Here is a 12,274-nt window from a genome sequence, read left to right as displayed (position 1 = left end):
AAAAATCGCCTACAGAATATTTTTATGATGGGAATTTCACACTCTTTTCAGGCTTTGCAAAAACAGTTGTCAAGGAAACTAATTAGTTCCACAATCATAATTGCAATAATTATTCATATAAAGAAGACCTGATGTTAAATAGCGTAACAGACTTGCAACTACTTCGGGGTTATGGGAGTGGACTGAAAGGAAAAAGCCCCTAAATACCTATAAAATTGTGTTCAGACAAAAATATTCCATCTTCTGAAAATAAATTAATGAAGCTGCTTTTTATTTGAATGTCTAGAGGCCATCAAAGTTATCATTTATGCAGGCATGTCATGCTTCTGTCAGTTACAGAAGCTGTGGCAGTAATATGGAATACCTTAAATAATCATAAAAGGTTAAAGTTAGATTGCATTGCAAAACAAGTAAGATTTGTGTTTCAAATATACAAAATTTAAGAATGGCTTACCTCTCCCATTTACCCAAATGAGGTTTTATTTATTTTTCTACTTGATAGATATTTTTATTTCTTTGGGACAATACACTTTCCTACATTTTTTTCCCTTTTATTTTTTGATCAGGTAGTGGAATTTTATTTCTGAATGGTGGCAATCACAAGGCACTATCTGTTTAGAAACACAGTGCCTATTGAGGTCCTGAATTTCCATCAAGATGCAAATCAGCTCTCACTACTGCATTTCAAGTGTATAAACCAAATATTTGTACTAGAACTGATCTGAACCTATCGAAGAATTACAAGTGCCTATTCCTTTCTATAAATGCAAGTAACAATGCTTCATATATCAACAAATTTCTATGGAATACTAACAAATTTTGCAGAGATCTTGAGATAACTTCCCTGAAACTATATTTGAAGAAAACTTGCAATAGACAGTAAAAAAAAGTGTCAGTTATTTCAAACTTTGACAATGACACAGTAGTCTATGACTTATTCAAACTCATTTCCACTTTACTAAGATCAACGCTAGTCAGAACTGAAACACAGGTATTGATATGGTTTACATTTTAATATATTGTCCATTATATTTATTTGGAAAGATTTTAATTTGATTCTAATGTTCTAATAGTTTAATATACGGCACACAGAAAATACTCTGTTAGAGGATTTAGCACCTTATTTTAAAATGGTACTGATGACACTGATCTAACATGGAATTTATTATTAAAGATATCAGCTCATAATTTAGCTAAAAAGCCTGAAGTCTCTTCCTCATAACGTTTGCTTTATAAAAAAATAAAATTACCCATAATATATCAGAAATTACTATCATATTTAAGGTTTATTCTGAATGAAATAATTTGGCATTGTTGAACCAAAATATAGGTTTACATTGGGAAGCATTAAAACTTGATAAATTAGTTACTGAAACACACTTACTCTTAAATACTATGCAGTATTCCTTAAATAAATTCCAAATCTTGTCATTTACACACTCAAAAATATGAACAATATTTCTATCGATTTCAAAGCTTGTAAATAGGCCTAATAGAAGACAGTATGCTTACCATGTTAGGGTGAATTAGTAAGATGGTATTTAAACAAGACTATTTGAAGTTTTAACCTCATCAGAAACTAAAATAAATACCTTTATTACATGTGTATCTTGAAGCACATGTAGAGATATTTTGAATTGGACTGAAATCAAGAATTCTAACAATTAAGTTGCTTCCAACAGACAAATAGGCAGTACAAGGCAATTTAAAAACGTATAGCAGGTGTATGTTAAATACTATATTCCTTGTTAACTGTCATCATCTGGGTTGAAGAGTTAATGTTTGTTCTGTACTTCCAAATTGCTTTATTACTATGAGAAAAGTAGGACACAGGGTTCCATTTAAGGGTTTTTAATTGAGTCTTTGCTTTGATAATAGAGTATGGGGTCTCAGGCTTTGTCAGTTAAAGAAGTCTTCAGTTACCTTATGTTCAACTACACGCATTAGTGTACTATGAGTAACAAACAATTCATAGAGAGAAAAAATTCTAAAATTAACTTACCTGTAATAATGTTGGGCTTTGGTGGCATGCTGAACTCATACAATGTTGGTTCAGAATAACCCAGTCTGTTGGCAGCTGTAATTTGTACTTCGTAACCCATGGTCCATTGAAGATGCTCTAAGATGATGTGGTCTCTACTACCCTGCACTTTTTTCTCTAGCCACTGGTCTTCCTTATCTTTCTGTAAAGATGCAAATATTAGATTAAATTCTCAAAACCTCTTGTACTATTTCTCTAAACTATGTGTCTACATGATGCACGAAAAATATGGAGCTTCATTTACAGAGGTTATGAACATTCAAACAATCTAATTTGGGAGTTCCGAGCACTTGGGCTTTTTGTAATTTTGATCACTCCTAATCATGCTTCCACAATGTGGCTTTACAGATTTTGTAGGCAATCACTTTTAACCTCTTGGCTTCAAGTTATACTTTGTCACATACTGAAGTTTATCTCGGGGAACAGCAGGAAAATCATTTACAAATGCTGCTAAGAATAAATTCTGTAAAAGGTTTATTCTATATATGTTTCAATTACATTTTGATCAATGTTCCTCAAAAGAAACTTGCCATTAAACCCAAACTTGACTTGTTCATGAATGCAAGCTGTGCTTATATCATACATTAGTTACGTAACGAAAACACACACTAACGTTTTGCAAACCAGGTTGCATGCAACAATATAAACATTGTTGAGAAAGTATGCAATCCTGTGTCTACAGTGGTGAGAGGACACATGTAAACCATTAAGATGATGTTCTAGAGAAAAAAAGCGTTCTCATAATTCAGATAATTATCAAGACACCTATACATAGGGAACAAATGAGGACTTCGGTTGCAATCTTAATTCTCGCATTTCATAAATTTAGAGTGCTTACGTTTGCAATCACTCCTTTTAGTGCCTAATAGATGTAATTATTCTTTATACAAATTAGTATTATAAAATAACTAATAGGTAAAAGTATACAACAATATATGCTGTCAAACACAAAAGCCACTTTGTTCAAAGGAGTATCAATAACAGTCAGTAAGGATCCATGCAGTCCTATTCTGAGGTAAAAAAAACTACTTCTGAGAGCCAAATCCTGGCCATCCAACCCATACAGCAATGCAGACCCAGTCAGTGGATATAAACTTTCGGGGAAAAAAACCCAAACTTCAAGAACAGGGTAGAATAAATTTTTGCGGCAGACAACTATGCTTCTCAGCAGCTTATATGTATGCTCTTCACTGAAGCATCCTGCTCTTGACTGATACAAGTGTCAAAAAAATACCATCTAAACTAGACAGGTCAAGGCCCAATCATGCTCCTTATGCCTGCAGGGTTTTTTGCCCCCAGTCTTCAGAAAAAATAGACTGACACACTAAACTCCCTTGTGTGCACTGCTGCAGTAACTTATTTGCTATCAGGGCTGAGTGTGATGTTTTTTTCACACGGACTTCCCATTTTCTCAAACTATTTCTTGCTTCTTCTGCACTGGCATTGGTACTGACACATGACAGTCCTCAGAATGGTTAAAATACAGTGAAACATCTTTTCAGGAACATTTGCAGCAAGGTGAAAGTGCCTACTTGGTGCAGAGGCAGACCAATGAAAAACAGCAGAGTGGTAGTCACATTACAAATCATGAAAAAACCTAAATACACTGGACTAACAATAGTTCAGTTATCATACAGTGAAACTGGTATTTTCTGTCAAGGATATTTTCCCATATCCTCGTGGATAATTTCTGTTGTAATCACATGGCTTGCCACTAACTGAATCCACCCATATTTACATTCCACTGAGTGAATCCACTTATATTATCACTATATCAAACTACTGTTACAAAGTATATTTTTGTATAACACTGCTAAAATAAAAGGAATTAATAATGATCGCAACATGCATATGCAAACACTCCTTAGCAATAATTGGAATAGCAATGTTACATAGCACAATATTTTAATGGCTGTTTAAATTGGTGAACTTTGGGAGGAGTGTGGAAAAAAAATAATACAACTAAATTCCAAAGAATAACAACATGAGAGAAATCAGAAGATCCATACATGATCTTGGTGTGCGCACATACAACCATATGAATATACTGGGGAATTCCAAAGAGGTTCAGAATCACAGGAGAAAAAAATACTTGAAAGTAAAGATTCAGCCTAATATGGTTCCTGCAGGTGGAAAAGACAGCATTGTAAACAGATATAGGACTATATTTTGAAACAAAACTGTAGACTTATATATGATTAATAGAATAAGCTTAAGATTTGAAAGGAAAACTACACAGATTTCTGTAGGAGGCTGCTCTTCTGCAGACATAAGAATAAGCGAAAAAGCAGTAGTTCCACAGTTTGGTCAGGTGAAGAATAATGAAAGAGCTGAAATGTAACAGGATACCTGGACGCTATGCCAGAGAAGTGACACACTAAGTTTAGTTGAAAGTGAAGCCAACCAGGTAGATTGAGATAAATGAACCCAAGTCCAAGCCCCGAGCTCAAAGACAACAAAATGTTTTATGAAGAGTGACAAACACAAGTTAGGAGGAAGACGAATAAAGAAAGAATCTGGAAAGCGAGTTGTCTTCTAAAGATAAGCAGATGAAGTCTTCCAGAATACAATCTGGTTTTGGCACCTTAAAAAAAGAACTGCAAAGTCCTCCATTATAGCTGTTATTTTACATGTATTTTCAAGTACTTTTTACTAAGCAGGGCGCAGTAATGTGCCCAGATTAATTTTACTACTAGTGTAGAAATGGAAAGAGAGGGACGAGAACACAAAACAAGAGTCTGTCAGGTAAATCTTCTTACAAATCTCCCTGTTTATGCTAACACCCTTTAATTGGTAGCTTAAGGAGCAGAAAACAGAACTACAAAAGAACACTTTGTACCTTATTAGGCTGTTCTATTATTAATATTGCTTAAAAATTATAGACAGCTCCACATATGCACAATGTTCTAAAACAAAGGAAAGAAACTTCTAAATCACAAACTACAGCCTAATTTGAGAGGTAAGTTAATATACATCTTCAAAAATCATTTATTAGTAGTGGTTTTATCATTAATATCCACCAACAAATGCACATTTTCAGGAACTGCAATCAGATCTGCAGCCTCAGAGATTAAACTGTTTCTTTCTTGGCAGTTAGTTTTGTTTCATATAATGCAGAAATACTCCTTTACAGAAGGTCACTGATGTTGTGAGACAAACCAATAGGCAATTTCTGGGGACCTTACTGCCCGCTTCCATTACTCTTAAGCCTTAGATTCACACTGTCCTCTTCCCAGTATAAGTCTTTGGTTGAAACAAACCTGCCACAATGCCACAGACTAATCACACACACACACACACAAAATAATTCTCAATTGCATGTATATTGGCTTTAAATATAAGCATCTGCTAAATTTATCTCAGAAGTGTCTAAGAGCTGGATTTGTAAGACAGCTGTAAGTAACCTAAGCACCTAAATAGCCTGACAAAAAAAAAAAAACATAAACAAAGCAGTTTTACACTCCAATCTACCATGACTTGGCTGCCTCTCAAAACTGAGGGCACATCTGACAACAGTGGAAGTAAAGCCAATCCACTGTTTAGGCACCTAAGTATTTACTAGTCTAGAAAATATCATCTCTTTAATGGTCATTTTACATTGTACCCAAGATCGTGTTCTCTGGGAACTCATAAAAAGAGAGGAAAAGTTATTAACCCCTTTCAACCCTTTCCCTTATTCTCTATCTTCCCTAAATTGTTTCACTGAAAGTTCAGCTCAAACAGACCTCTTGTTATGGTGGTCCCTGTGATAAAAAAAGGGCAGGAGATGCCACGCTATCTTGGAAGCTGGCAGGAAAAAATATCAAGAAATCCTCACAGAGGACAATCTGATAGTTTAAAGCAGTGACTTCACAAGAACTCATTACATTAGGATAGTGCTTTGTAGGTCTGAGTAATACAGGACAAATACTGAACAAAGCAAAAAATGGCTGAAAATGTACATAGTGTTAAAATGTAGAGGAAATCCAAGCATCTGGCAGGTAAAGTGGAACTTAGAGATGCCAACAAGGAGAGGTGCCATGCTGGACCTTGTTCTCACCAACCAGGAGGGGCTGGTGGGGACTGTGAAGCTCAAGGGCACCCTTGGTTGCAGTTACCATGAATTGGTGGAGTTCAAGATCCTTACGGAAGAGAGGAGGACGCACAGCAAGCTCACTGCCCTGGACTTCAGGAGAGCAGACTCTGGCCTCTTCAGGCATCTGCTTGGCAGAGTACCATGGAATAAAGCACTGGAGGGAAGAGGGGCCCCAAGAAAGCTGGTTAATATTCAAGGATCACCTTCTCCAAGCTCAGGAGCAACGCATCCCACCAAAGAGGAAGTCAGGCTAAAATGCTAGGAGGCCTGCATGGATGAACAAGGAGCTCTTGGACACACTCAAACAGAAAAGGGAAGCCTACAGAGGCTGGAAGCAAGGACAGGTAGCCTGGGAAGAATACAGAAAAACTGCCTGAGCAGCCAGGGATCAGGTTAGGAAAGCTAATATCCATCACTGTCAAAATCCACTTGATCAGTAAGCACAAACCTTTGCTTGTGACTATGTGAGTCATGTATAAGTGATTACACCTGTATGGTGATCACGCGTTGTTTGCATGCTCTTTCTGGTGCCAAGCTTAACCTGTGTAATAACTTCCAAAGGATGCTTTGTAGCCTGCCTTTCTCTTGCAGGTCTGTGCCTGGTCACCCACCTGCCCTGAGCTGCTGTGGCAGTCTCTCCTCTGTATTAAGTGCTCCTTCCTTCTGGCTTTCCTTATCTCCTCACTTTCCCCTTAGTCTGTACAATCTCTTCAACCCTCCCCTCTGTCTTTTAGTTTATTACTATAGTACTTGGTAAATAAGACAGCAGATAATAGCCATTTACAAATTCAGTACACATTTCCCCAGTAATTTGGATGCATGAAGCTTAACATCCATTGTGCAACACCAACACCTCATCATGTACATAGTGTTAAAATGTAGAGGAAATCCAAGGATCTGGCAGGTAAAGTGGAACTTAGAGATGCCAACAAGGAGAGGTGCCATGCTGGACCTTGTTCTCACCAACCAGGAGGGGCTGGTGGGGACTGTGAAGCTCAAGGGCACCCTTGGTTGCAGTTACCATGAATTGGTGGAGTTCAAGATCCTTACGGAAGAGAGGAGGACGCACAGCAAGCTCACTGCCCTGGACTTCCATCTTAACATGAGAAGGAACTTCTTTACTTTGAGGGTAGTGGAGCACTGGAACAGGCTGCCCAGAGAGGTGGTGGAGTCTCCCACTCTGGAGACATTCAAAACCCGCCTGGACGCTGTCCTGTGTAACGTGCTGTAGGTGACCCTGCTCTGGCAGGAGGGTTGGACTAGATGATCTCCAGAGGTCCCTTCCAACCCTAACAATTCTGTGAATTCTGTGAATTCTGTGAATGTGCGCCCCAACCAATGTTAATAGCACCATAATCAGGAACAACCAAAGGGGAGCTTGAGTCGGTCCCCATGACAATCACACAGTTACTATGAGAAATGTTGCTGGGGGGTCACCTCCTGCATCGGAGAAGATGCTTGTCTAGGGAATCTCCATCACTGCTCTTCCACGCTGGCTCCTGGGGAGAAGTTTTCCCTTCTCTTTCTCTCTCTCCTCCTATTCTTTCCTAAGGTAACTTTGAAGTCAACGTATGACATCAGCTTCAGGCTCCATCAGTGAAGCTTTGTAAGACTGTCTTGACTTTCTTTGTGCAACAGCATGAATCAATTCGAGGCTGCTACTCATAAAAATTGCATAGTATCTACTTCTCTGGAATACAGAACAAAATGTGGAGGTTCTGATTATAGTTAGTAAGTCCTGCCCATAATATGAATAAACTGATGTTAGGAAAGCAATATTTGACAGAATGAAACATGATTTTCAGAAAAAGAAAACTTACAATTGCCCTAAACCAGGCTATAATATTGCTATAATGACTAAAGGTTGTCCTTCTCCCATTTTTTTTAAAATCTGTATAAAAATTAAATATGAGGGAACTGACTCTCAATAAGACACAAGCTGTTATGAAACACAAAAAAGAAGCAGCCACTGATGTCTAGCTTGTTATCGTATATGCTCTTTAAACATCTAAGCAAATATGTTGGTCCAGGTGCTAATAATGAGGCTGGCAAGAGTTATAGGAAAGCTAATTAAATACGACCAATGGGGAAGATAGAAGAGAAGCAGTCAACAGATAATTAAGAACTTTAAATAGCATCCATTCATTCTGATTAAAACACCAAAAAATTATTGTGCTTTTTTGTTGTAGGAAGGCCTTTAATTTAGTCAAATTGCTTTTTCAATTGGCAGCTTAAGGAGATATGGATTTGAGGTCCAAGTAAAAGCTATCTTCTTCAGCAACCTATTAAATTTCCAGTTACCGCTTAAACTGTACATTCATCTTTCAACAATACACATGAAAAGTGATCTTTTATACTATAATATTGTAGCTTAGTCAAAGTACTAGATCAAAATCAGGTTTCCAAACACATTCAGGATAGATGCAAAATCATTTAGTTTGTTTAAATCATAGAAACAGATTAAATTCCATGTACTACACATGCATATGATATCCTAATGGTTTATTTACTTATCTTCTCAATTATAAAAAACTTAGAGGCGTTGTAATCTAACTAGGAAGTTCAATCCCACAAAACTGCTTTGTATCTTGTATTGCATATTTTACTACCTTCTCCCTTCTTTACAATTACTTTTCTTTTATGGCAACTGTACTCACTGGACTGAAAGTCATTTAAGAAGGTCAATTAAGATTTAGGGATCAGTGATACCAGAATAATTGCTGGTTATTCCCTCAGGCTACTCTTAAAAGCTCTACCAAATTTTTTTTCAATTGATTTGGAGCTGCCGATCTTCTTTGGTTATACTTAACTTAGGAAAATCATTTTACATGCCAGGTTTAGCACTTGGATAATCCCAGAAATATCATCAAAAAGCTAATTATAGGAAACATCAGGAAATGTGACAAAAACTATTCCAAAATAAGGAACTGGCTTTTCCTTTTTGGGAACATTAAAACAGGTTCTGCATTTAATTTCTCAAAGATTGCCTATTTCTGTTAAATACAGTCCTCCATACTTTCTGTTCAACATGTCCAAATATCTGATGTTACACTCCCAATCTCTTTTAGACTCTCAAAACAGACATGTAAACATTCTATTGCACTCTGGTAAAATATCTTTTTACTGGGGCTAGTCAGATAAAAGTAGTATAATCTTCCTGAAAGAACACAAAGAAGTTATTAGAAAATGCACACTTTTTAATTAAATTCATTGCTTTTGCCAGCTGTACAGTTACTTCTTCAGCCCAATAATTTTTAAACATAGTGTATCAGGAAAGGAAGGATATTTTAACTACTTTAATAATAAAAAAACCCCACTTTTTTATAGAAAAAGAACTTACACATTGCAAGAAAGCCTGTTTTCTACACTTGTCAGATTTGTTAGAAGACCAAAGCAGACTCTAGCTGACAGAGGACCAATAAAGTCTGAATGACGGCTGCTAAATAACTGATATGTACACTGAAACTGATGAAAGCCCGAACAATTTGTCACTTATTTGGCTTTTTTAAGCTGACTCTTGGGATCTAGAAAGATCGAAGATATGAAACATGATCAGATAATGAATCGCATTTAAAATTAATACGGAGCACTGGAATATAGCTTTCTATCTCTAGGATGCTATCTATCAATACAGATGCATTTGTAACAGGTTAATAATTTGCTGTTCAAGCAACCTTTAATCATGTAACTAAGGTCTGCTAATTTACCACATTTTTGAGAGCTGAACATGACTGTTCCTCGTTTACAATGTAATAATGTTTCTTGTCATAATGAACTTTCCCTGATACATTTAGGAAGAGCAGGGTGCTTTTCTTTGTTGTTTTTTTTTAATAACGTGGCATTAGCATCCCAGTCACAAGATAAAACATCCTGTACTATATCTTCTTTTCTTGCAAAAAATGCAAACTATTTTGTTACATTTCAAATCATATCAAGAGTCTTCTCTACATTAAAAGGAGATATTACTAAGCAAAACACACCTATTTTGATTAACTGAAATACTTACACTTCTGTATTTGACAATATATTCCAAAATGGGGGCACCTCCATCATCTTGTTTAGTTATGCTAAGTTTAAAACTCTTGCCACTTCCTGGTTGTCCATGAATTGAAGGGGGGCTTGGCTCCCCTAAACAAGGGAAAAAAACAGTAGTTAATAATAATAATAATACAGCAATAAGTCTTAAATTACAGCTGGGAGCTTGTCCACAAGATTATTAATCAAAATCTTTAAAATCAATATGGTCATTCCAAGCACTGCAGAACATCCTTAATAAGCGTGTGAAATATTCTACTTAAAGTATGCTCTAATGTAGATTAATTATCTCACAAAAGGAAACAAAATTATATCAAGTATGAAAGAAGTATTTGTTTCTTCAAGATTTTCCGACTTTTGACACTTTCATAGGTAATTTACTTTAGAAATTATTTAGCCATCCGTTCAGCAAGGCTGGTGAGCTGCTAGTCACAATGATGTTTCAGAGTAACCTTAACATTAAGCATGAGCTTTAGTCCCATGTGCAAGATCTAAATTGTAATACATATATTTGGTAAATTAACTTTTCAATAAGTGTGCCAAGGCAAAATTAGAGTAGTCTATATTAAGAATAAAGGTAAAGAATAAGATTTTCAAAAGCAAAAACAATTTTCTCTGTAATGAAGGGATAAAAATAATCTTAAACATATAATTGAAGGGTTAATAACTAGCTTAAGCCAAGTTGCTAATGGAAATTCATAGAATAATTATAATTTCTATACACAATGACTATAATAGTTTTAAATCAGATCCTAAACAAACATGTGTTGTCATACTGAAGTGTCTTATCTTCAAAATATCTGTAAATTTGCATTCACCCAGAGATATTCAGTTCCTTTAGAAATATTTGTAATATTTGCATTTATCCCTTATCATAGTAAAGATAAATTGACTTGCAAATAGAATTTGCCTGGCTTTCTATCATGTAACAAACACATAATTTCTATCAGTTTCTATCACTTTTTTATCAGGCATGACGTTCCATATGAATAATAGCAAATTATTTTATGTTTCATTCAACATATTTAGAATATGCATATACTTTAATAAAAAGGAATTCGAAAGCTGCCAGGTTACCAATTTTGGACACAAGAAACGTATCAATATGAACATTATATAATAACAGGGAAATATTTTGCGTTCTTTCTAGTCACGTGACTTTTATTGTTCATTCCATTAGCGTCAGTATTCTTAACTATACCGAGTAATGCCCTACTAAAACATTTCAGCTGCAACAGATTTATGAGACACTAGTCTTGTAATAGCTGCTGATGTATTTTGGTATATATTTTTGAGTACTACACAGTGCCACCTGGCAGTTCCTTTATTTTTTTTCTCTCTTTGTGTTTAATTTATTTATTATTGTTTCTATTTAAAAGTAATTTGAGAAAAATATCTTTCATTAGCCCTTAATATTTAAATCTGAGTTTCTTGTCTATAAAGTTTATTACAAGTACAGAATTGTTTTGTAGCATTTATCATTTGCATGTAATCATGTTTAAACCAATTTATTCTCATAATTTTTCCATAGTTTAAAATTTCTGTTTGAGGCTTGATAATTGAAAAACTTGTGGCAGCACAGTTTGGTGAAGAAATGTCTCACAAAAAGGTGAATTCAATTTCTCACAGATATCCGTCACACCCTGAGTGTAAATGACAAAAAGTCTAATATCTTTCACTGGTTTGTGCTCTTGAATATAAAACAAAGATTTGTCTAAGTCTCAAAAACATAGATAAGGGGATAAATTTGCCAATTTAAGTTCATTCATACTACTTGGTGGTGGGGAAATAAGAGGAACAAAACATGATTTCTGAGAAATGTAAAGACTGATATACACTGGGAAGTAGTATATAAATATAAAACATATTATTCGCAGTGAATCATACTTGAACTTATTAGCTGATCTGGAGATAACATATTCTAATTATCATTTACATTTTAATTTAATAGCACAAGTACTACTCACGGACAGGTAAGGTCTGAAAGATCTCGATTTTGCTATACTCTCCTTGCCCTTTTCCATTTACAGCAGCTACTTTGATTTCATAGGTCGTATTTGGTTCCAAATTGCTGAGAACAACCATTGCTAAAGGAAAGGAAAGAAAAAATATAGGAACAAAAT

The 12,274-nt window shown here is 35.5% G+C and overlaps 1 protein-coding gene across 1 annotated transcript in view; it reads right to left on the bottom strand.

Moving 5' to 3' along the window:
* The window catches only part of NCAM2 (neural cell adhesion molecule 2), a 305,551-nt gene that overhangs the window by 35,848 nt on the left and 257,429 nt on the right, over positions 1-12,274 (bottom strand). Inside the window, exons 13-15 of the mRNA XM_009882029.1 lie at positions 12,119-12,238; positions 10,123-10,244; positions 2,003-2,183 (exon numbers count right to left, since the gene is read on the bottom strand). Of these exons, the coding sequence (XP_009880331.1) occupies positions 2,003-2,183; positions 10,123-10,244; positions 12,119-12,238 (423 nt within the window). The remainder of the gene's footprint in view (positions 1-2,002; positions 2,184-10,122; positions 10,245-12,118; positions 12,239-12,274) is intronic.

This window comes from Charadrius vociferus, unplaced genomic scaffold (assembly GCF_000708025.1).
Source record: "Charadrius vociferus isolate BGI_N301 unplaced genomic scaffold, ASM70802v2 scaffold401, whole genome shotgun sequence".
In the NCBI taxonomy this organism is placed as follows: Eukaryota; Metazoa; Chordata; class Aves; order Charadriiformes; family Charadriidae; genus Charadrius; species Charadrius vociferus.
This window is presented reverse-complemented; position numbering and strand designations above follow the sequence as displayed.